The sequence below is a fragment of the Pan troglodytes genome, chromosome 21, assembly GCF_028858775.2.
Source record: "Pan troglodytes isolate AG18354 chromosome 21, NHGRI_mPanTro3-v2.0_pri, whole genome shotgun sequence".
Classification (NCBI taxonomy): domain Eukaryota; kingdom Metazoa; phylum Chordata; class Mammalia; order Primates; family Hominidae; genus Pan; species Pan troglodytes.
Window position 1 is genome coordinate 42,837,580 of NC_072419.2, and position 23,613 is coordinate 42,861,192.

At 49.1% G+C, this 23,613-nt stretch overlaps 2 protein-coding genes and 1 long non-coding RNA gene across 7 annotated transcripts in view; 1 reads left to right on the plus strand and 2 right to left on the minus strand.

The window, feature by feature from the left end:
• LOC112206538 (uncharacterized) overlaps positions 1–10,831 on the minus strand; it is a 29,164-nt gene extending 18,333 nt beyond the window's left edge. The window contains exons 1-2 of the long non-coding RNA XR_010154208.1: positions 10,193–10,831; positions 7,146–7,229 (exon numbers count right to left, since the gene is read on the minus strand). This is a non-coding gene — a long non-coding RNA (uncharacterized LOC112206538). The remainder of the gene's footprint in view (positions 1–7,145; positions 7,230–10,192) is intronic.
• Positions 10,832–10,958: 127 nt separating this feature from the next.
• RAB5IF (RAB5 interacting factor) lies at positions 10,959–17,749 on the plus strand. 2 transcript variants are annotated; one of them, XM_003953720.4, is made up of 4 exons: positions 10,963–11,313; positions 12,971–13,074; positions 14,814–14,943; positions 17,205–17,749. In XM_003953720.4, the coding sequence occupies exons 1-4, from the start codon at positions 11,200–11,202 to the stop codon at positions 17,244–17,246; spliced, it is 390 nt and encodes a 129-aa protein (XP_003953769.1). In that variant the 5' UTR covers positions 10,963–11,199; the 3' UTR covers positions 17,247–17,749. The 2 variants fall into 2 exon arrangements, with proteins under 2 accessions (XP_003953771.1, XP_003953769.1); XM_003953722.4 differs by lacking the exon at positions 14,814–14,943 and having other exon boundaries at positions 10,959–11,313.
• The window catches only part of SLA2 (Src like adaptor 2), a 34,280-nt gene continuing 28,383 nt past the window's right edge, over positions 17,717–23,613 (minus strand). For 2 of the 4 annotated variants that reach the window (XM_016937873.4, XM_009437161.5), the window contains 2 exons: positions 20,413–20,562; positions 19,226–19,578 (listed from right to left, as the gene is read on the minus strand). In XM_016937873.4, coding sequence (XP_016793362.1) covers positions 19,313–19,578; positions 20,413–20,562 — 416 coding nt within the window. In that variant the 3' untranslated portion in view covers positions 19,226–19,312. Of the gene's footprint in view, positions 19,178–19,225; positions 19,629–20,412; positions 20,563–23,613 lie in introns of those variants that run through there. The other 2 variants (XM_001137186.7, XM_001137099.7) reach the window with 2 other exon arrangements.

Genomic DNA, 23,613 nt, shown 5'->3' on the forward strand with positions numbered 1-23,613 from the left:
TGACCTCGTGATCCACCCACCTCGGCCTCCCAAAGTGCTGCAATTACAGGCGTGAGTCACTGTGCCCAGCCCCAATTTCTTAATTTTTGTACACACACACATGAAAGTGAGATGCCCTAGGTAAAGAAACTGAGTGGGCTGTGGCTTGTGCCTACAGTCCCAGCTACTCCAAGGCTGAGGCTGGAGGATCACTTAAGCCTGGGAGTTTGAGGCTGCAATGAGCTGTGATTGGACCACTGCACTCCAGCCTGGGTGACTGAATGAGACCCCATCTTTTTTTAAATTTTTTTTTATTCTAAAAAAAAAGAGAAACTGAGTAGGGATTTCAGATACTTGCCTGAACTCATATAGTCTATATAAATATGGAGCTCGAATTCAAATTCAAGTCTTTTCCTTCAGGGTCACTCAGGTCTGCCCAGAACCTACCTGAAGTAATATAGTGGTCACTTACTAACGTAGTATCATCTAGCTGTCTAGAACAGTGCTGTGGGCTCAGCACAAGAAGTTTCTTCTGTGAATGAAATCTTGGTGGTCTCTCCTACAGGTCACTCTCCTTCAGGAATTTGGAGAGAGAGCCTCCCCACTCAAGTTTCCCAGATTAAAGAGCCTCAGCTCCCTCAGCCATTCACCCAAGGTCCTGATTTTCCCCCATTTCTCTCTCAGTATCTCTCAAACTGCACACTTGGCCCTGGAGCTCAGCAGAATAGGCACATGCTGTTACAGCTTTTCAAAGTAAGTTTAATATTCAATTCACATCGGCCGGGCGTGGTGGCTCATGCTTGTAATTCCAGCATTTTGGGAGGCTGAGGCGGGCAGATCACTTTTGAGGTCAGGAGTTCGAGACCAGCCTAGCCAACATGGTGAAACCCCGTCTCTACTAAAAATACAAAAATTGGTGGGGTGGGAATGGCGCACCCCTGTAATCCCAGCTACTCGGGAGGCTGAGGCAGGAGAATCGCTTGAACCCTGGAGGCGGAGGTTGCAGTGAGCCGAGATCATGCCACTGCACTCCAGCCTGGGCGACAGAGCGAGACTCTGTCTCAAAAAAAATAAAAGGAACTGAAATCAAAAGTGTCTTCTGCATCAAGCTTCAAATGAGCCCTGGAGTGAGCAAGCACTCTAGATAATGAAAGTGAACTGCGGGATAATGTGGCTAGGGCCCCTCCTGTGACGCTGGGAACATGATCTAAGGACATCCACCTTTTTTATTAGAGTCTCATTCAGGAAACAGCTTTTAAATGTATCTGCCCTGGTCGTGAATACCCGCTGTCTCTTTGGGCTGGCTATGTATAGCCTGGCCGCCTCTCTATACCCTTGTTCTTTTTTTTTTTGAGACAGAGTCTTGCTCTGTCGCCCAGGCTTGAGTGCAGCAGTGCAATCTCAGCTCACTGCAACCTCCGTCTCCTGGGTTCAAGTGATTCTCCTGTCTCAGCCTCCTCAGTAGCTGGGATTACACGCACGCACCACCACCCCTGGCTAATTTTTGTATTTTAAGTAGAGACGGGGTTTCACCATGTTGGTCAGGCTGGTCTCAAACTCCTGACCTCATGATCCGCCTGCCTCAGCCTCCCAAAGTGCTGGGATTACAGACGTGAGCCACCGCACTCGGCCTATACCCTTGTTCTTAATAGGGCTAAGATAATGCTTCAAGTTTTTGGGCATCGATTTTGGACTTTGCATTAATATTTTTTTTGTTTTGTTTTGTTTAAAAAGGTGGCCGGGTGGCGTGGTGGTGCACGCCTGTAGTCCCTGCTACTTGGGAGGCTGAGGCAGAAGAATCACTTGAACCAGGGAGGCGGAGGTTGCAGTGAGCTGAGATGGCGCCGCTGCACTCCAGCCTGGCCGACAGAGTGAGACTCTGTCTCAAAAATAAAATAAAATAAAATAAAGGTAATGGTAGTGATTGGTGGGGAGGGGATATGCCATCCTCTAGATGGGTGGTCAGGGAAGTCCTCTTCCTTTCCACTGTTTTTGAATGGTAGTTTCTCCATGGCCCCCGGGCTTAGAACCTTTTTTTTTTCTTTCTTTTTTTTTTTTTGCCTCAACTTAGCCCTATGAATAAGCATCTCTGGGGTAAGACTGAGGACTCTGGATTTTAAAAGTACAGTCTAGCTTGAAAGCTGCTACATGGGCTGGGCACGGTGGCTCATACCTGTAATCCCAGCTCTTTGGGAGGCCAAGGCTGGTAGATCACGAGGTCAGGAGTTCGAGACCAGCCTGGCCAAGATGGTGAAACCCCATCTCTACTAAAATTACAAAAATTAGCCTGGCGCGGTGGCAGGCACCTGTAATCCCAGCTACTCGGGAGGCTGAGGCAGGAGAATCGCTTGAACCCGGGAGGCAGAGGTTGGAGTGAGCCGAGATCGCACCACTGTACTCTAGCCTGGGTGACAGAGCAAAACTCCGTCTCAAAAAAAAAAAAAGAAAAGAAAGCTGCTACATGAAAACTCCCATATGGCAGAGGCCAGGTCTGCCTTGTATGGCTGTATCCTTGCTATGTTATGCACTAGAGCTGCAGAGGATAAGGTGTGGCACTCAAGAAGGATGCAGAAATAACCATCACTGCTGTCAGTGTTACTGATTTCAAAGGCATTTCTCTATGACCCAAGCCTGGTTTCACATTCTTGGTCTGTCACTGATTAGCTGTCATGACCATAGGCAAGACAGTTCACTACTCCAAACTTCAGTTTTCATCATCAATAAAGTGGGAATAGTAATACTCACCTCTTGGGAGGATGAAATAGGATAATCTATACGTTACTATCTATCCTTGCTCAGCACACAGCTGAGGGAAAAACAACGTGTAAAATAACTTACCCCATACCACACAGCTTTTAAGTGGCAGAATTGGGCCTAATTACCCAGAGACGTAATTCTCAAGCCTAAATATCCATCAAGATCATCAGGAAAGCTTACAAAGATGCATATTCCCAGACCTCACGCCTAGAGAGTCTGGGCAGGAATCTGCATTCTTCACTGATGCCACATGAGATTCTGATGATCTTGCTCCAGAGACCTTCACCATTCATTATCAGGACACTGACCTATCCCCAGGAAACTACTGGGCTGGGAAAGTAGCAGCTCTTTGTCTTTGTCTTTCAAAGTTACAAGATGAGAGGAAGAAGGGTCTCTGAACCATCTGACGTCTTTGCTCCCAGGAGGCTATGGTAACTTGAAGGTCAAGTGTAGCCCTACCATTTTAATTACCAAGGTAATCCACACACGATGTAGAGAAATTGCAAGTAAAGGTATAAAAAGAGAAGAGTTTAGTATAATGGTTAATGGTTAAAAGTCCAGCCAGGTTTTGGATGAAAACGAATGTAGTCAGATGCAGTGGCTTATACCTGTAATTCCATCACTTTGGAAGGCCGAGGCGGGTGGATCACCCAAGGTCAGGAGCTTGAGACCAGCCTGGCAAACATGGCAAAACCCCATCTCTACAAAATACAAAAATTAGCTGAGCATGGTGGCAGGTGCCTGTAGTCCCAGCTACTCCAGAGGCTGAGGCAGGAGAATTGCTTGAACTCAGGAGGTGGAGGTTGCAGTGAGTTGAGATTGTCCCACTGCACTCCAGCCTGGGTGACAGAGTGAGACTGTCTCAAAAAACAAAACAAATGAATGTAAAACATTTAGTGAAGTGACTGGTAGCTAGTGAGGGTTCATTAAGTGCTAGTATGACATTTATTGTGGGCCAAAAAGAAAAAAAAAGACCAGGATGCAATCTCAGACCTCCATTCCAACAACAGGTGCTCTTTCCATGGCTGATGGTTGCCCCCAGGATTTCTGATACCTGTGATCCATCAGTGCCTGTGAGGGGCCAGTCTTACCCCTCAGAATATACCTTCCTCTCCAAACCCCACTCCAAGCAGCTGGCAGTGCTATCGAGGCATTCAGCTGGGAAATAGCCCTAAGGCTGAGCTCATGTGTTCAACTAGTACTAAAAAGCTACAAACTCACAAAGACAAAATTTGTCCTACTTCCAAATCTGTCTCTCCCACTTCCAAATCTGACCCTTCATCAAGTTATTTTCCATCTCAGACCACCCAAGATGTTTATTTTAACCAGATGGATTCACTGAGATTCAGCCAGATTCCCCGCTTCCTAAGATAAGGAAAGCCTTGGGTGAAAGCAAATAGGGAACAAGTCTGAGTCCCAAAAATACCTTTTAGACAAGGGCTTCCCCTCTGGCTGCCAGCTTAGCTTTGTCTGCTCCTAGAGAGGTAAGAGGAGGAACAGGGATCAGGTTTCAGATGCCTGTTGAACTTCTAACTTCCCTTATGACCTTGGGCTACACTGCAGGATTTGAGGACCCTTCCAACTAGAACTTTCTGTGACCTCTCCCAATCCCATGCAAACATAATGGCTCTTGGAGTTACGGTCAGAGCTTCGCAATGTAATACAAACATGACCTAGAGCCGGACGCAGTGGCTCATGCCTGTAATCCCAGCACTTTGAGAGGCTGAGGTGGGCGTATCACTTGAGGTCAGGAGTTCGAGACCAGCCTGGCCAAGATGATGAAACCCCGTCTCTACTAAAAATACAAAAATTAGCTGGGCGTAGTGGTGGGCACCTGTAATCCCAGCTACTTGGGAGGCTGAGGAGAATCCCTTGAACCTGGGAGGTGGAGGTTGCAGTGAGCCAAGATCGTACCACTGCACTCCAACCTGGGTGACAGGGCGAGACTCTGTCTCAAAAAAAAAAAAAAAAAAAAGAAAGAAAAAGAAAAAACAAATATGACATAAAAAAATACTGTCTAATGAGATGCTCAATCATTACTAATCACTAGGGAAGTGCAAATCAAAACCACAGTGAAAATACTACTTTGCACCTAGTAGGATGATTATTAACAGCAGAAAAAGGCTGAGCGCGGTGACTCACACCTGTAATCCCAGCACTTTGGGAGGCCGACGCAGGCGGATCATGACGTCAGGAGTTCCAGACCAGTCTGGCCAACGTGGCAAAACCCTGTCTCTACTAAAAATACAAAAATTAGCTGGGCATGGTGGTGGGTGCCTGTAATCCCAGCTACTTGGGAGGCTGAGGCAGAAAAATCGCTTGAACCCAGGAGGCGGAGGTTGCAGTGAGCTGAGGTTGTGCCACTGCACTCCAGCCTGGGCAACAGAGCAAGACTCCTTCTCAAAAAAAAAAAAAACATGTATCTCCAAACCCTGTGCACTGCTGGTGGAAATGTAAAATGCCGCAGCTGCTGTGGAAAACAACACTTCCTCAAAAAATTAAAAATAGAATTACGATATGATCTAGCAATTCCACTTCTGAGAATACGCCCAAAATAACAAAGCAGGGACACAAACAGATATTTGTACACTCCAATTCATAGCAGCATTATTCAGAATAGTCAAAGTGTAAGCAACCCAAATGTCTATCAGTAGGTAAGCAACATGTGGTATGTACATACAACAGCTTTAAAAAGGAAGGAAATTCTAACACATGCTACAACATGGGTGAAACTGGAGGACATAATGCTAACTGAAACAAACCAGTCACAAAAGGACGAATACTGTACTCCTATGAGATACCCATTAGAATAGTCAAATTCCTACAGAGAAAGTAGAATGGAACTGGTTTCCAGGGACTGGGGAAATGGGAGAATGAGGAGTTATTTTTAATGGGTACAGAGTTTCAATTTTACAAGGTGACAAAGTTCTGAAAATGGATGGTGGTGATGGCTGCAGAACAAAGTGAATGCACTTAATGCCACTGAACTATACACTTAATAAGTGTTGAAATGATAAACTTTGTTAGATATATTTTACTAAAATTTAAAAAACTTTTTTTTTTTGAGAGAGTCTCTCACTCTGTCACCCAGGCTGGAGTGCAGTGGTGTGATGATCACAGCTCACTGCTGCCTCTACCTTCTGGGCTTAAGCAAGCCTCCCACCTCAGCCTTCAAATAGCTGGGACTACAGGTGTGCACCACCATGCCTGGCTAATTGTTTTTTTCTTTCTTTTTTTTTTTTTGTGGAGACGGGGTCTCCCTGTGTAGCCCAGGCTAGTCTTGAGCTCCTGGGCTCAAGTGATCCTCCTGTCTTGGCCTCCCAAAGTGCTGGGATTACAGGCATGAACCACCATGCCAGGCCCTTAAAAATATTTTTAATTTGGTTGGGTGTGGTGGCTCACACCTGTAATCCCAGCACTTTGGAAGGCTGAGGCAGGCAGATTGCCTGAGCTCAGTAGTTCAAGACCACCCTGGGTAACACAGTGAAACCCCATGTCTACTAAAATACAAAAAATTAGCCAGGTGTGGTGGCGCACACCTGTAATCCCATCTACTCCGGAGGCTGAGGCACGAGAATCACTTGAACCTGGGAGGCAGAGGCTGCAGTGAGCTGAGATGGTGTCGCTGCACTCCAGCGTGGGCGACAGAGCGAGACTCTGTCTCCAAAATAAATAAATAAGTAATATGTTTAATTTAAAAAAGAACGGGCCGGGCATGGTGGCTCACGCCTGTAATCCCAGCACTTTGTGGGGCCGAGGTGGGTGGATCACCTGAGGTCAGGGGTTCGAGACCAGCCTGGCCAAACATGGTGAAACCCTGTGTCTACTAAAAATACAAAAAAAATTAGCCAGGCGTGGTGGCGGGCGCCTGTAATTCCAGCTACTCGGGAGGCTAAGGCAGGAGACTCGCTTGAACCCGGGAGGTGGAGGTTGCAGTGAGCTGAGATCATGCCACTGTACTCCAGCTTGGGCAACAAGAATGAGACTCCATCTCAAAAAAAAAAAAAAAAAAAAAAAAACTGTTGAATCCAGTTTTCTGCATCTTCAGTGCCCTCACCAACTCTCACCTAAATGACTTTAACAGCCTTTTAACTAGTCCCCCATTCTGATCCAGTCCCCCAAATAGCAGCAAGCATGATCCTTCTAAGATGCAAACCTGATGGCTTCCCCTACCCCTGGATAAGAAGCAAACTCTTCAGCATGATTCTCCCCTGTGCTTCCCCTCTGGTGGCTTCATTCCTTACCATTAGCCCACATGGTTTCATTTCCCTAAATGTTATCTCCCACCTTCACCTCCCTCTTTTCCTTCTAATGTCTTCCTTCAGAGTTTAGCCTTCCCTAATCCCCCCAGATCAGGTTCCCCCTTATACATCTTCACCAGGGGGAGACCTGGCAGAGTGAAAACTTACCTTTAGGCCAAGGGCTAGTCATTCTTCCAACATTCTGTGACAGATTCATTAGTTTGTCTTCTGAACTACATGCCAGCAGGGAGTCTGTAAAAGAGGTTTTGTAACAATGGTACACTTCCAAACCAGTCAGTTTGGAAGCTCTTGGCCCTCTGAAGTTTCCCTGAAAATCAGTGATATGAGGCAGATTGATTACCAGGAGAAAAGGCATACAATTTGATTTAACGTGTATACACAGGAGTCTTCAGAATGAAGACCCAGCTCCCCAACTCCCCAATAAGGTACAGAAGCTTCTTTTTTTTTTTTTTTAGATGGAGTTTCGCTCTTGTTGCCCAAGCTGGAGTGCAATGGCACGATCTCGGCTCACTGCAACCTCCGTCTCTCAGGTTCAAGCAATTCTCCTGCCTCAGCCTCCTGAATAGCTGGAATTACAGGCACATGCCACTACGTTCGGCTAATTTTTTGTAATCTTAGTAGAGATGGGGTTTCTCCATGTTGGTCAGGCTGATGTCGAACTCCTAACCTAAGGTGATCCACTCGCCTCGGCCTCCCAAAGTGCTGAGATTACAGGTGTGAGCCACCGCACCCGGCCAGGTACAGAAGCTTCTGTACCATCTTGAGGTTACAGAAAGAATGAGGGCTTGGATCCTGGTAGAACAGGTTATGGGAAGGGGGAGCAAGGAATTTTACTGAGGGACAACAAATGATTATTAGGAAGAATGACTGGATCAGAAACAGAAATTAACCTGTAAATAGTTATCTTTGGAATTTAAATTATTGTTGGAGACAGTCATTACCTTGAAAAAGGGTCTGTTCAGGTGTGGTTACACTGTCTTCTCTTCTGCAATAGAAAGCAAGATAGCTGGGCGCAGTGGCTCACGCCTGTAATCCCATCACTTTGGGAGGCTGAGGCGGGCGGATCACGAGGTCAGGAGATCAAGACTGTCCTGACTAACACGGTTAAACCCTGTCTCTACTAAAAATACAAAAAATTAGCCAGGCGTGGTGGCGGGTGCCTGTAGTCCCAGCTACTGGGGAGGCTGAGGCAGGAGAATGGCGTGAACCCGGGAGGCGGAGCTTGCAGTCAGCCGATATCGCGCCACTGCAGTCCAGCCTGGGCAACAGAGCGAGACTCCGTCTCAAAAAAAAAAGAAAGTGAGATAACAGGGAGAGGAACAAGAACTCTTCTCCTTGGTGGGTCAGTCATATCTTTATGTAGATACAGGAAAAGTCTCTTCCAGCACCTTGATTAGGTTTTCAAGTTCAGATATTCATTATGCTAGGCACAGTGGGTCATGCCTGTAATCCCAACACATTGGGAGACCGAGGTGGGAGGACTGCTTGAGCCCAGGAGTTCAAGACCAGCCTAGGCAACATAGTGAGACCCTGTCTCTACAGAAAATTAAAAAACAAAAACAAAAACAAACCTGTCAGGGTGTGGTGGTTCATGCCTGTAATCCCAGCCCTTTGGGAGACTGAGGCAGGCGGATCACTTGAGGTCAGGAATTTGAGACCAGCCTGGACAAGATGGCAAAATCCCATCTCTACTGAAAAATACAAAAATTAGCCAGGTGTGGTGGTGCGCATCTGTATTCCCAGCTTCTGGGGAGACTAAGTCAATAGAACTGGTTGAATCTGGGAGGCAGAGGTTGCAGTGAGCTGAGATCATGCCACTGCACTCCAGCTTGGGCGACAGAGTGAGACTCTGTCTATAAAAAAAAAAAAAAAAAAAATCTTAGCCAGGTTGGTGGCATGTGCCTGTGCCTGCAGCTCCAGCTACTTGGGAAGTTGAGGTGGGAAGATCGCTTGAGCCCAGGAGATCAAAGCTGCAGTGAGCCCTGATCATGCCACCGCATTTGAGCACGGGCAACAGAGTGAGACCCTGTCTTAAAAACTAAACTAAAATAGTCATTATACTAGGGAGCCATATTTTGGGGTAAAATATTTTGATTTCCTTCAACTGGCTAAGCTTTACCATTTCATATGGGAGGGAAACTGGATCAGAAAAGAGGCAGGGCTGAAAAGAACAAGACCCATGGGGAAACTTAGGACAAAAGGAGTGCACCCATATAACGTATACGGCCCTTCCACCAGTTCCAGACAGTAACGTGATCACAGTATGTTTCACCTTGAGGGTCCAGCCCCACTTAATCTACTGAAACAATGTCAGGGTGGGCTTGGGGTGGAAAACAGCAGCTATAGTATTCTGGAAAAGCTCTCTAGGAGGTTTTTTGTTTGTTTTTTGTTTTGTTTTTGAGACCAAGTCTTGCTCTGTTGCCCAGGCTGGAGTGCAATGGCGCGATCTTGGCTCACTGCAACCTCCACCTCCCAGGTTCAAACAATTCTCATGCCTCGAGCCTCCTGAGAAGCTGGGATTACAGGTCCCCACCACGACGCCCGGCTAATTTTTTTTTGCATTTTTAGTAGAGACGGGCTTTCAACCATGTTGGCCAGGCTGGTCTCGAACTCCTGACCTCAAGTGATCCACCGACCTCGGCCTTCCAAAGTGCTGGGATTATGGGAGTGAGCCACTGCGCCTGGCCTCCCTAGGGAGGTTCTATTACTCCTGAAAAGTGAAGAATTACAGGTGAATGTTGATAGGTATGCAAAAGATGCTCTGACCTCTTTAAAAAAAAAAAAGATACTCTCAGCTTTAAAGTTTAACGGTTAAGAGCACAGATTCTGGAGTCAGACACACCCAGGTACCAGATACATTACTTGTCTTTATAAATCCACTGTCCAGAGGCCGGGTGAGGTGGCTCACGCCTGTAATCCTAGTACTTTGGGAGGCCAAGATGGGCGGATTGCCTGAGCTCCGGAGTTCGAGACCAGCCTGGGCAACATAGTGAAACCCCCGTCTCTACTAAAATACAAAAAAAACTAGTGGAGCGTGGTGGTGGGCGCCTGTAATCCCAGCTACGTGGGAGGCTGAGGCACGAGAATCGCTTGAACCCGGGAGGTGGAGGTTGCAGTGAGCAGAGACCGTGCCGTCTCAAAAAAAAAAAAAAATCCACTGTCCAGAAGGGATGTGCCTTGGTCTCTGGACTTACCAGCACAGTGAGCCTGGCACCACCTGGAGGGCCACCGGAAGGAGCCCCATCCCCAGGGGTTCTGAGTCAGTAGGCGTGGAATGGGGGCCGAGAACCTGCGCCTCTACCCAGTTCCCAGGCGATGCGGCCGCTGCTGATCCGGAAGCTCACTTTGTGAACCACTGACGCAGCACATGGTGAGGACGCTGTATGTGAACACTCAGATATCCTGACACCTAACCCAATCCTTGTATTTGCCGCCCAGGAGTCCCCGGTTGGGTCCACCTTGCTATACGGCCTCAGAATCTCATTTCCTCTTTTGGGGTCTCAGGGCTCTCGTGTGCCAAAAGAGGGTGCTGGGCAAGATGAAATGGTTAGTTATTACAGAAGAGTTAACATCTTCAACAAGGCCCTACAGAACTTGCAGGGTTAGGGGAGAAAATAAGCGGACTAAATCCTATGGGGCAGCTTGGAGCTACCCTGGAGCAAGGTCTGGGCTCAGCAGGCGAGTAGGTCGCAAGGATAGGTAGAGCCGCTCCTGCCCCACTCGCTGCTCGAGGGGCAGCTGTGGCCGACTGGGCGACGCTGACGTCCAGCCTCGGTTTTCCCCTACCTCCTCGGTCTCCACAGCGCCTCCTGGCGCCCAGTCACCGTTCTACCAAGATTGTCCCTCCCCTCACACCTTACCGCGAGCCCGGCGGATGCTGACGTCATTTCCGCCACGAGTAGCGCGCTTGCGCCAAGGCGCCGGTCGCTGTTCACTCGGATGGCTTCGCGGTCGCCGATTGGCTGCGTGAGCACGTCGGCGGGAGGGCGCGCGACACTGCACCGCCCCTCCCTTCGCGGCGCCTGCTCTGTAGAGCCGGCGGAACCGGGTAGCTTGGCCAGGTGTGAGGGACCGCGGCGCGCCGCAGGACCGGACCGCTGAGCCTGCAGCCGCCCCGCGCCGTGACCTGCGACCCTAGACCCCGACTCCCTTTGGCTCAGCCCGCGCGCCCCAGGCCCGGCCCGGGCGGCGCGACGGGAGGATGAGCGGCGGGCGGCGGAAGGAGGAGCCGCCTCAGCCGCAGCTGGCCAACGGGGCCCTCAAAGTCTCCGTCTGGAGTAAGGTGCTGCGGAGCGACGCGGCCTGGGAGGATAAGGTACGGTGGAGTCTGAACAGGGCGCGGGTGCGAGGAGTCGGCTGGGACTCGGGGAACGGAAGACTGGCGCGGGCCTGCCCTCGTCCTCGTTCCGGCGCAATCGAGTAGGGCAGTGGGGCGGGTGGCCCAAGGGTGTCAGAGCAAACTTGGCGGGCACTGGGCGGACAGCTGGGCTTGGAGCTCCCCGAAGGGTGGCCTAAGGATGAAGCCCCCTAGTTATGCGGAATTGGCGAGGAGCGGGGAGAGGCGTTGTCATTCGCGGGCAGGGTTTGTGCCTGAACTGGGAAAGGGAGCTGCATTCGATTCGGCCTCCGCCTTTTATGTGCAGTAGGGTTTTGAGTAGGTTACTTGTTTCTTTCGAATTAAATAGTACAAACAGTAACAGTAACAGACTTCTGCTGAGAATGCTTTCTACGTGCCAGGTGCTCTCCAAGCGGAATCTCGTTTAACTCAGAATAACTCTGAAGTGGGGTACTGTGGTACATTAAAGCCTTTTGCACATAGTGAGGCTCGCTAATCTTGAGCTGCTGTTGCTTGTTGAATGTAAAGGACCGAATACTTTGATAAGCATGGGTCAAGAGGGGAGACTGAGACCACCCGCTGGGTGAGTGTGAGGTGTGGGGGTGGAGAAACGCCACCAAATATGTGCGAGAATTGGTTGGGACTTCAGAACGTTCTTACTCGTTCCATTCGGAGGATGCTTCGTAACTCTGCTCCATGATCTGGAAGGGGCCATCACAAACAGCTTGATTCCAGGTAGCTTGAAAAGCGTATTATATTTGCAGTCATTTCTTGGTTTTCTGGGCTGCCGAAGTGGATTTTCCTTCCTGAAGTTCCTGTAAGGGGGGGATGGGAGGCACTTCCTGAAGGTGCCCTTGTTCTGCCCCCAGCCCTGCCCAGCTCTTGCAAAACCTGCAGTCTCTAATCTGCTGTGTCATTTCTTTCTTTTCTTGTATAAGGACTGGTTTCTGGAATCTAGGGCAGATCAGAAACCTGAGTCTTCTGTGTTCTTCCATTAAACTTAAATATAGTGGCACCTGCCTCCAGCATTTATGCTTCTAATCCGTATGTGCGGCCAGTAGCACAATTACTATCACAGTCATTTCATTACAGGCCATATTATATATGCACCTCTAGAATTTTGATTTAGAGCACAGATTCTGGAAGTGATCGCTTAATGATGTCTAAATGTATCTTTTTTTTTTTCTTTTTTTTTTTTTTGAGACGGAGTTTCACTCTTGTTGCCCTGCAACCTCCACCTCCCAGGTTCAAGCAATTCTCTTGCCTCAGCCTCCCAAGTAGCTGGGATTAAAGGCGCCTGCCACAACACCCGGCTAATTTTTTGTATTTTTAGTAGAGACAGGGTTTCACCATGTTGGCCGGGCTGGTCTTGAACTCCTGACATCAGGTGATCCACCCGCCTCGGCCTCCCAAAGTGCTGGGATAACAGGCTTGAGCCACCACGCCCAGCCTCTAAATGTATCATTTCTACCACATTTTAGTATAAGTAAGAGGTGAAACAGGAAGCACATACTGTTGCCTTTGGGGGGAAACAAATTTCCTGGATATGTTTAGCAGAAAGGTTTAATATTCTCCCCTTTTGCTGTCCTGTGGCACCCACTCCAGATAATTCTTGCATTTTCTGTCTTTTCTACAGGATGAATTTTTAGATGTGATCTACTGGTTCCGACAGATCATTGCTGTGGTCCTGGGTGTCATTTGGGGAGTTTTGCCATTACGAGGGTTCTTGGGGATAGCAGGGTAAGTCTTGGGTATCTTACATTTTCATGGTATCATTTCTTTTTAAATAGAGGCTTTTTTTCCTGTTACAGGAAAGGCCATTGCTGCTCTGGAGCTGTGTGTGTGTGTGATGACTAAAGCAAAGAAGCAGCCCTACAGTGGCACTCCTGGGTCTGGTGCACCACTCCTCAGGAGCATCTCAGGTCAGGCAGGGTACCTTCCTGCCTTCCTGAAGGCTGGGCCAGTCCATTCATTCATGGGTCTAAAGTGACCTCATGCAAGAGGCTATAACATTACTTGTTCGTGGCATGCACTCTAGTTCTGCTGTGACCTTTGTACCTGTGCGAGTTTGGGAAGTAGGAACTTCTGTATTTGACGACCATTTCCCTTGTTCCTGGCACAATGCTTAATGTCCTAAACCTTGGCTTTGGTAGAAGTTATTTCAGGTCCCTCCATTTTGTTTTTTTTGAGATAGGGCTGCACTTTGTTGCCCAGGTGGGAGCACACTGGCACCATCACAGCTGACTGCAGCCTCGACCTCCTGGACTCAAATGATTTTCCTGCCTCAGCCTCCTAAGTAGCTGGAACTACAGGTGTGAGCCACCACACCTGGCTAATTTTTAAAAATTTTGTAGAGACAAGGTTTCTCTACATGTCCCAGGCTGGTCTTGAACTCCTGGGCTCAAGTGATCCTCCTTTCTTGGCCTCTCAAAGTGTTGGGATTATAGGCATGAGTCAGCATGTCTGGCATCGGCCTCTCTCTTTTTTTTTTTTTTTTTAAGACAGAGTCTTTCTCTGTCGCCCAGGCAGGCGTGCACTGGTGTGATCTCGGCTCACTGCAACCTCTACCTCTCAGGTTCAAGCAATTCTCCTGCCTCAGACTCCCAAGTAGCTGGGACTAAAGGTGTCTGCCCCCATGCCCGGCTTATTTTTTGTATTTTTAGTAGCAACGGGGTTTCGCCATGTTGGCCAGGTTGGTCTTGAATTCCTGACCTCAGGTGATCCGCCTGTCTTGGCCTCCCAAAGTGCTGGGATTATAGGCATGAGCCACCATGCCCGGCTCATTGCTGTTCCTAGCCCCCTAATTGATGGTGAGCTGAGGGCAGGAACAGTCATCTTCACGTTTGCATCCCGTAGCAATAACAGACAGTGGATATCCAGAAATGGTCTCCCACTGGGAGTTATACAGGGGGTATGCTGTTGCTTGTTCAACTAGGCTATGAAGCAGCAGCTTCACATGTGTTTCTCCCATAGCCACACCCTAGCTGGAGCTACCTGGAGGCCCATGTCAGGTCCCGCTTGGGATGGCTTAGCAGCCATTCTGTTACTTCAAGGGGCTTTGGAGAACTATATTACATACATACATACATATATATACACACACACACACACACATACATACATACACACACACACTATATATAGAGTTTCGCTGTTGCCCAGGCTGTAGTGCAGTGGAACAATTTCGGCTCACTGCAACCTCTCCGCCTCTGGGTTCAAGCAGTTCTCCTGCCTCCACCTCCTGAGCAGCTGGGATTACAGGCGCCCACCACAATGCCCTGCTAGTTTTTGTATTTTTAGTGGAGATGGGGTTTCACCATGTTGGCTAGGCTGGTCTTGAACTCCTGACCGCAAGTGATCCACCCACCTCAGCCTCCCAAAGTGCTGGGATTACAGGTGTGAGCCACCACACCCGGCCACGAGTTCTGAGTGTTCTAAGCTTTCAATTTATGTTTGGTACTTGTTCTCTCTTGCTCCAGATTCTGCCTGATCAATGCAGGAGTCTTGTACCTCTACTTCAGCAATTACCTACAGATTGATGAGGAAGAATATGGTGGCACGTGGGAGCTCACGAAGGAAGGGTTTATGACCTCTTTTGCCTTGTTCATGGTATGTGTAGCTGATAGTTTTACAACAGGTACTGTTCATTTCATGAGGTGTCACTCACAGGAGGGGACCCCACTGATTGAGTTACACTATGTGAGCAGGGTGCTATTTTTCTAAAGGCTTCTGAGGCTCAGGGCCATGGCCTGTGTTGAGCCACATCCCAGAAGATGTGGTCTGATATACTGTACAGTCCCCTGTAATGTGTAAATCCAGGGCCCATCGTCAGCTTCTACATCTGATTCTCAACCCTGGCTAGATATTAGAAACTAGGAGGGCTGAGCATGGTGGCTCACGCCTGTAATCCCAGCATTTTGGGAGGGCAAGGCAGGAGGATCACCTGAGGTCAGGAGTTCAAGACCAGCCTGGCCAGCGTGGTGAAATCCCATCTCTACTAAAAATACAAAAAATTAGTTGGGTGTAGTGGCGGGCGCCTGTAATCCCAGCTACTCTGGAGGCCGAGGCATGAGAATCGCTTGAACCCGGGAGGTGGAGGTTGCAGTGAGCCAAGATCGCGCCATCGCATTCTAGCATGGGCAACAAGAGGGAAACTCCATCTCAAAAAGGAAACTAGGAAATATTTTTCATAATAGCTAAAAAGTACAAACAGTCCAAATGACCATCACTTGATGAATGGATAAGATACTATGTATCCATACAGTAGAATGTTATTTGGCCTTAAAAAGGAATGAAGTGGCCGGGCGCAGTTGCTCACGCCTGTAATCCCAGCACTTTGGGAGGCCGAGGCGGGCAGATCACAAGGTCAGGAGATCAAGACCATCTTGGCTAACATGGTGAAACCCTGTCTCTACTTAAAAAAATTAGCTGGGCGTGGTGGCGGGCGCCTGTAGTCCCAGCTACTTGGGAGGCTGAGGCAGGAAAATGGTGTGAACCTGGGAGGCAGAGCTTGCAGTGTGCCGAGATCGCGCCACTGCACTCCATTCCAGCCTGGGCGACAGAGCGAGACTCCGTCTCAAAAAAAAGAAGGAAGTACTGATACATGCTGTATAACATGGATGAACCTTAAAACATCATACTAAGTGGAAGAATCCAGACACAAAAGACCATGTGTTGTGTAATTCCATATGCAAAATCTCCACAGTGAGCAAATCCATAGAGGCAAAAAGTAGATTAGTGGTTGCCAGTGGCTGGGAGGAGGGGACGGAGAGTAGCTGATAAAGGAAACAGGCTCTTTTTGGAGTAATGTTTTGGAATCAGTGGTGATGTTTGCACAACTGTTCCTATACAGAAAGCCTCTCAACTGTACGCTTTATTTTTTTGACACGGGCTCACCATTTCACCCAGGCTGTAGTGCAGTGGCGCAGTCTTGGCTCACTGCAGCCTCTGCCTCCCATGCTCAAGTGATCCTCCCACCTCAGCCTCCCGAGTAGTTGGGACTACAGGTGTGAGCCACCATGCCCGGATATTTTTTGTATTTTTAGTAGAAATGGGGTTTCATCATGTTGGCCAGGCTGGTCTTGGAACTCCTGACCTCAGGTGATCTGCCTGCTTCCACCTCCCAAAGTACTGGGATTACAGGTGTGAGCCACTGCACCTGGCCCATTTTTTTTAAAATTATACTCATGGCCTGGCATGGTGGCTCATGCCTGTAATTACAGCACTTTAGGAGGCTGAGACAGGCAGACTGCTTGAGTCCAGGAGTTCGAGACCAGCTTGGGCAATATGGTGAAACCCATCTCTACAGGGGGGAAAAAAAATAGCTAGGAGTGGTGGTGTGTACCTGTTGAGTCCCAGCAGGACTCAAAAAAAAAACCACAAAACCTTATGTGTCCAGACTCTAACCCAAACCAATAAAATCTTTTGAGAGGTAGTGCTGGGGCATCTATATGTTTTTTTAAAAGAACCAAGAGATTACAATGGGTAGCCAAGGTTTGAGAATCCCTGCTTTGATATGCAGCTGACAAGTTATGGTATTTTCACATTGGTAGTCGCAGCACCTGCTAGCAGTGTGATATGCTTTACTTGAATCATTTCCACATCTGCACCTCAATTCCCTGGGCCTGGGGTTGCCATTTGGTAGGGGAGGAGCTTATCAGGAGTTCCTTTGCAAGTGCAGGAGGGCAGTCCTGGGTTCTGTTAGTGACAGCGTGATTTCAGTGAAATAATTTAGACCCCCCAAGCAGATTGTGCAATGGCTAGCCCCTGGAGAGTGCCCCGTGTTTACATTCTCATCTGGCATTTTTGTTTTGTGGAATCGGCCTGTGTTAAGCCAGGTGACCTATGAACAGTGCTTGTCTCCTCACTAGGTCATTTGGATCATCTTTTACACTGCCATCCATTATGACTGATGGTGTACAGCTCCCAAGTGCTCCCTATCCAGTCCAAAGGACCCTCTTGATTACAGCACAGGAACTTGATCGTTGGGGAACCCCAGCCCCTTGGAACTTGGAAGACCCGTGTTTCCTGGACCGTGAATCAGTATGTTGGGCATCAGTGTTTTCTGCAAGGGTTGTGACCTGAAACTTTTTAAAAACCACCCACCTTTGGGGAAGCATTTCTGAATTTATCCATCACCAACCATTTCTTCTTGGATACCATCAAGTAACAGCTGTTTGCCAAGTGGAGCTGTCATTTAATTTGATGCACCTCTGGATTCAGATGAAACATTAAATTGTCTTCCTCGATTCTCCATCGGGTGTACAGTTTTTAAACTATCAATGGCATTTCAAGTCTTCTGAAACAGCATGGCTGTATGTGCGTGGTCCATAGCACAGTACAGGCAGCATCTAATAACAGTTTCCATTGTAGAATGTTTTCATATACTTGAATAAATCAAATCTTTAATTGAGAACCTGTTGATGATACCTGATAAAGCCTTTCCCACCCCACCTGTAGCTTGGGAACCAGTAGGAGCACTGGAGGTGGTACCTCCCACCCCATCCCTCTTTCTTCCTCTCCCTGATCCCTTAGCGGATCCAGCAGACCTCTTTCTCTTTATGGAGGCAGCAGGGAAATCAAGGGCTGGATTTGGTGTAGGCTGTGGTCTCCATCTTGGCATTGTGGAGAGAGGGCTTAGCACCTTCTGATGCCCCTGCCCAGCACTGAGGTGCCTGGCCTCACTGCAGTGTGCTAGACTTAAGAGGTGTTATTTTGTATTCGGCCACAAGATGGCAAGGCCAGTGTGCTAGGGAATGGTAAGCCACAAAATGAAATAGAGATCTGAGAGCTAGGCTGGGTGCCGTGGCTCACGCCTGTAATCCCAGCACTTTGGGAGGCCGAGGTGGGTGGATCACCTGAGGTCAGGAGTTTGAAACCAGCCTGGCCAACGTGGTGAAACCCTATGTCTACTAAAAATACAAAAAAATTAGCCAGGCATGGTGGTGTATGCCTGTAATCCCAGCTACTCTGGAGGCTGAGGCAGGAGAATTGTTTGAATCCAGGAGGTGGAGGTTGCAGTGAGCTGAGATCGTACCATTGCACTCCAGCATGGGCAACAGGGCAAGACTCCATCTCAAAAAAAAGAAAAAGAGCTGGGGCTGTTGTCCTCAATGGGGGACATTTGAGGACCTAGACTGTCCGAAGTCTTTCTCTTTGCTCTGGAGGTCACGTAGAGCCTGGACCATCCAAGATCTGCTGCTACAGTAAGACATCATCTCAGCTTTCCTTTCCCTTCTAGGCCACAGTCCTACCTTCTGAGGTATGGTGGTGGTCTCAACGAGACTTGTAGATTTTCTGAAAATGACTTTCTCGTTGACTCTAGGGGTTGTTTCTACCTTGTGGGTGGGGCCTGGTTAATGGTGGGGATGTAGAATGGGGCTCAACAGGCAGGGCATCCAGATGGTACTGGAAACCCCAAACTCAAGAACTAACTAGGTCAGACCCCCAGGAGGCTTATTCTCTTTTTGGAACCCTGGCCCTGGTCCCACCTTCTCTGCACTCGGACTAGAGGTCGCAGGTGGGATCATGGCACTGGAAGGAAGTAGGTGACTTCTAAGGGCTAAGAGAGGAAAGAGCAAGGGTACAGGTGGGACCCTGGATGCACCTCTGTGTCCCACCCTCCCTCCCTGAGTGCACAGCCTTGCCTCTGGGGTGCCCAGGAGGCTGAATTGGGGTTCTAGATGTGCAGCCTTGGTTTCCCTTTTGGTCTCTCCTTTGGGCCTAGGCATCATCCAGAGAGACAGCCTCGTCATTCAGGCTGATGTAGGAGCTGAGGGACTCCCGGAGACCCTCACTGAGAAGAGACTCCTCCCCTGTGGCAGCTTCAGAAAACAGGAGGGAGCTGTGGACAAAGGAAGATAATTGGGTCAAGAAGCCTCTTCCTCCTCCCTGTACTCACTACACACAAAATTGCACTGTTCTCAAAACCCCTCACTCCTGCTGAGGACCTCACGGGGCTCCCCTGTCTCCTATCAGATCAGCTTCCCCAGCCCCACCTGTCGAGCCTGGGCCATGCTCCAGGAGTTGAGTCAGTGCACTCTGGCTCCAGCTGCCAGGTGTCCCTGAGTGTGACAGGTACATTCCGGGTTGTGGGTTCCAAGGGGTGGGTCCTTCTAACTCTTGGTCCTGCTTTCATGTTTCCAGGAGTCCCCGACTTTACCTGTCCAGCTCTTTCCAGTTGAGTGGTGTCCTCTGCACAGTCACAGGTAGGGGTATATCCTTGCCAGGGAGCGGGCCAGCCCTCTGCAGGACACAGGGCTCCTTGAGTAGGCAGCAGATGTCATCCGCCAGCTCTGAGGAAGAGACCTCCATCCCTGACATGGCTGACTCCACCTTACTTCTCCCCAACAGCCCTCACCCTGACAGCCCTCCGCAGTTGGCAGGAGGGGGCATGGTTACCAAAGAGTGATAGGACATGAGCCCCAAGCTATTGGTTTCATGGAGACAGATGTAGTCAAAGGTCTTTATGGGCTAACTTTTGGGAGACAGTCACTGTATGATTTAGGGTGAGTTCATGGACCTCTTGAGCTCAAGTTTCTGGTTAGGAAATTGCTTTGGGAAGAAAGCTAAGGAATGCTCAGTCTACTTCTACTCACTGTCTACTTCCACACGGAGTGACCTGCAGAAAACCCCTAATGAGTTTTCACAAGAGTGCTCTTCCCTCTCTGCGCCCTGACGCTGTGCCCAGTGACTGCATCTTCCAGTGTCTGTTGAAGGACAGGCACCAGGAAGTACTAAGGAGAGTCAGGATTGAATCCCACACAGCAGCAGCTCTGTGCCCGGTTCCTGTGGAGAGAACTCTGCCTGCTGCCAGGGGCTCTGAATCAGAACCAGAGTGGTAGGCAAGGTACTGACCTGAGCCTACACAGGAGGTCTGTGGCTTTTCTGCCAGGGCACGAGGTGAAGACAGGGCTCCCAGCCTGCATTTCTTGGCATAGGGACTGGCGTGAAAATAGGGGAGGCCGCTCTTCTGTCTGTCTGAATACTCCATAGCTGGTAAAATATCCAAGGGCACCACTGCCTGCTTCTCCCCACAGACTATCCCAGCCTAGTCCTGGAGGCAGGGAAAGGCCATACCAGAGTAATGGTCCACCAGGGCCTGGAGTGAGGGGAAGGTGAGGCGCGGTGAGATGTACAGCCAGCCATTGTCAAGGCGGTGGATCCTGTAGTGTCTGATCCGGTCCCAGGATGCAGGGCGGCTGAGGCGGACTGACAGAGAGTAAGAGCCTGAGGAGAAAGGGGTCCAGGGGTGGCACAGAGGCCCTGCTGGGACTCGGCCCCACCCAGGCTGGGAAACGAAGACAGGCAACGTGACCATGGGGCCCCGGCAGAAGGGAAGTGTCTGGGGCAGAAGCAGGACAAAGACTTGCTCTCTTGGACATCAATAATACGTTCATAATAGATGGGGGTCTTGTGAGGGTGAAATCAAATCACACACAGAGCCCTCAGTACAGGGTCTGGCACTGTGTGAGTGAACATTCAGCGTTGGCTGTTCTTACAAAGACTCAGGTGGCAGATATGTTAGGATGCGAAAACACTGTCAAGAAGATGCTGGCAAGGAAGTGGAGAAGTAGGACCTCCCACCCTGCTGGTGGAAGAGAAATTAGTACAAGCCACCTTGGAAACAGTTTGGCATTAACTAGATGAGCTGAACATGCACGTACCTTACAACCCAGCAGTTCTTCCCAGGCACAATACCTCAGAAGCACACAAGCAATATGCATAGCGGCATTGTTTGTAAAAGTCAAAAACGGCAAACAGCCCGTTTGTGCTCAAGAGTAGAATAAATTGTGGATTATAGAGTGTAGTGCTATACAGCAGTAAAAATTAATAACTGCTACATATAAGCATAAGGAAATCTTGGAAATTAAGCAGAAAAACATTACAGAGCATACATTCAGCCTGATTCTATTTAAAGTTCAAAGATAGCCAACATGACATTATATGTTGCACAGGCACACACGGCAAAGCTCTGAAGAAAAGCAACTGAATGATTAACACAGTGAAGCATGAGAGGGGGCTACAAAGGGCTTGTTAGGTAATTTCAGCTGGCAAGTGGGCACGTGGATGTCAGTTTTATTAGTGCTTCTCAACCTACATGTATACATTACATACACTGATGAATGTGACAGTTTCACCAGCTTTGCATGTTTCATTTTTTCATTTTTTCATTTTTTATTTGATTTTAATTTTCTTTTTTTTTTTTTTTTTGGAGACAGAGTCTCCCTCTGTTGCCCAGGCTGGAGTGCAGTGGTGCAATCTCGGCTCACTGCAACCTCCGCCTCCTGGGTTGAAGTGATTCCCCTGCCTCAGCCTCCCGAGTAGCTGGGACTACAGGCGCCTGCCACCACCACGCCCGGCTAATTTTTTGTATTTTTGGTAGAGACAGGGTTTCACCATATTTGCCAGGCTGGTCTCGAACTCTTGACCTCATGATCCGCCTGCCTCACCTCCCAAAGTGCTGGGATTACAGGCATGAGCCACCGCGCCCAGCCAGATTTTAATTTATTTTTAGAGCCATGCTCTCGCTCTGTTGCCCAGATGGCGTGCAGTGGCATGATCACAGCTCCTGGGCTCAAACAGTCCTCTTGCCTCAGCCTCCTGAGTACTTGGGATTATAGGCGTGAGCCACCCCGTGCCTGGCCATATAAGCACATTTAAAATATTAAAACAGGCTAGGGGCAGTGGCTCACGCCTGTAATCCCAGTTCGAGACCACCCTGGCCAACGTGGTGAAACCCCATCTCTACTAAAAATACCAAAGTTAGCTGGGTGTGGTGGTGCACACCTGTAGTCCGAGCTACTTGGAAGGCTAAGGCAGGAGAATCACTTGAACCCAGGAGGCAGAGGTTGCAGTGAGCTGAGATTGTGCCACTGCAGTCCAGCCTTGGCAACAGAGCAAGACTCTATAAATAAATAAATAAACCCAAGGCCGGGGACGGGTGCAGTGGCTCACGCCTTTAATCCCGGCACTTTGGGAGGCCGAGGTGGGCGGATCACCTGAGGTCAGGAGCTCAAGAACAGCCTGACCAATGTGGCGAAACCCTGCCTCTACTAAAAATACAAAAAAAAAAAAAAAAAATTAGCCAGGTGTGGTGGTGTGTGCCTGTAGTCCCAGCTACTTGGGAGGTTGAGGCAGGAGAATTGCTTGAACGCAGGAGACAGGTTGCAGTGAGCCGAGATCGCACCACTGCACTACAGCCTGGGCAACAGAGCAAGACTCCCATCTCAATTAAAAAAATAAATAAACAAGGCTGGGCAGAGTGGCTCATGCCTGTAGTCCCAGCTACTCAGAAGGCTGAGGCAGGGGGATTGCTTGAGCCCGGGAGGCGCAGGTTGCGGTGAGCCAAGATTGTGCCACTGCACTCCAGTCTGGATGACAGAGTGAAACCCTGTCTCAAAAAAAAAAAAAAAAAAAAAAAAAATTAAAACAAAAGTTAACGGGCTGGGCGCGGTGGCTCACGCCTATAATCCCAGCACTTTGGGAGGCCAAGGCAGGCGGATCACAAGGTCAGGAGATCAAGACCAGCCTGGCTAACACAGTGAAACCCCATCTCTACTGAAAATACAAAAAATTAGCCAGGCATGGTGGCGTGCGCCTGTAATCCCAGCTACTCGGGAGGCTGAGGCAGGAGACTCGCTTGAACCCAGGAGGCGGAGGTTGCAGTGAGCCGAGATCGGCCACTGCACTACAGCCTGGGCGACAGAGTGAGACTCCGTCTCAAAAAAAAAAAAAATTAGTCCAGGCGCGGTGGCTCAAGCCTGTAATCCCAGCACTTTGAGAGGCTGAGGCGGGCAGATCACGAGGTCAGGAGATCAAGATCATCCTGGCTAACACGGTGAAACCCTGGCTCTACTAAAAATACAAAAAATTAGCCGGGCGTGGTGGCGGCGCCTGTAGTCCCAGCTACTCGGGAGGCTGAGGCAGGAGAATGGCATGAACCCAGGAGGCAGAGGTTGCAGTGAGGTGAGATCGCGCCACTGCACTCCAGCCTGGGTGACAGAGCGAGACTCCGTCTCAAAAAAAAAAAAAAAGGCTAAAAGTAAAAAGATGGAAAAAAGATATATCATGCAGACAACCATAAATAAGTAAGCTAGAATGGCTTATTAATGGGAGAATATTAGTGGGATATTAATATCAGACAATAGAATTCAAAAGACTGGAGTGCAGTGGCATGATCTTGACTCACCACAACCTCCGCCTTTCAGGTTCAGGTGATTCTCCTGCCTCAGCCTCCCAAGTAGCTGGGACTACAGGCACGTGCCACCATGCCCAGCT

Excerpts from the sequence above, each read along its gene's own strand:
- RAB5IF (XM_003953722.4), top strand. The coding sequence starts at position 11,200 with ATGAGCGGCGGGCGGCGGAAGGAGGAGCCGCCTCAGCCGCAGCTGGCC. Across the intron at positions 11,314-12,970 it reads ACGCGGCCTGGGAGGATAAG|GATGAATTTTTAGATGTGAT; the intron begins GTACGGTGGAGT and ends TCTTTTCTACAG. Across the intron at positions 13,075-17,204 it reads GGGTTCTTGGGGATAGCAGG|GTCATTTGGATCATCTTTTA; the intron begins GTAAGTCTTGGG and ends TCTCCTCACTAG.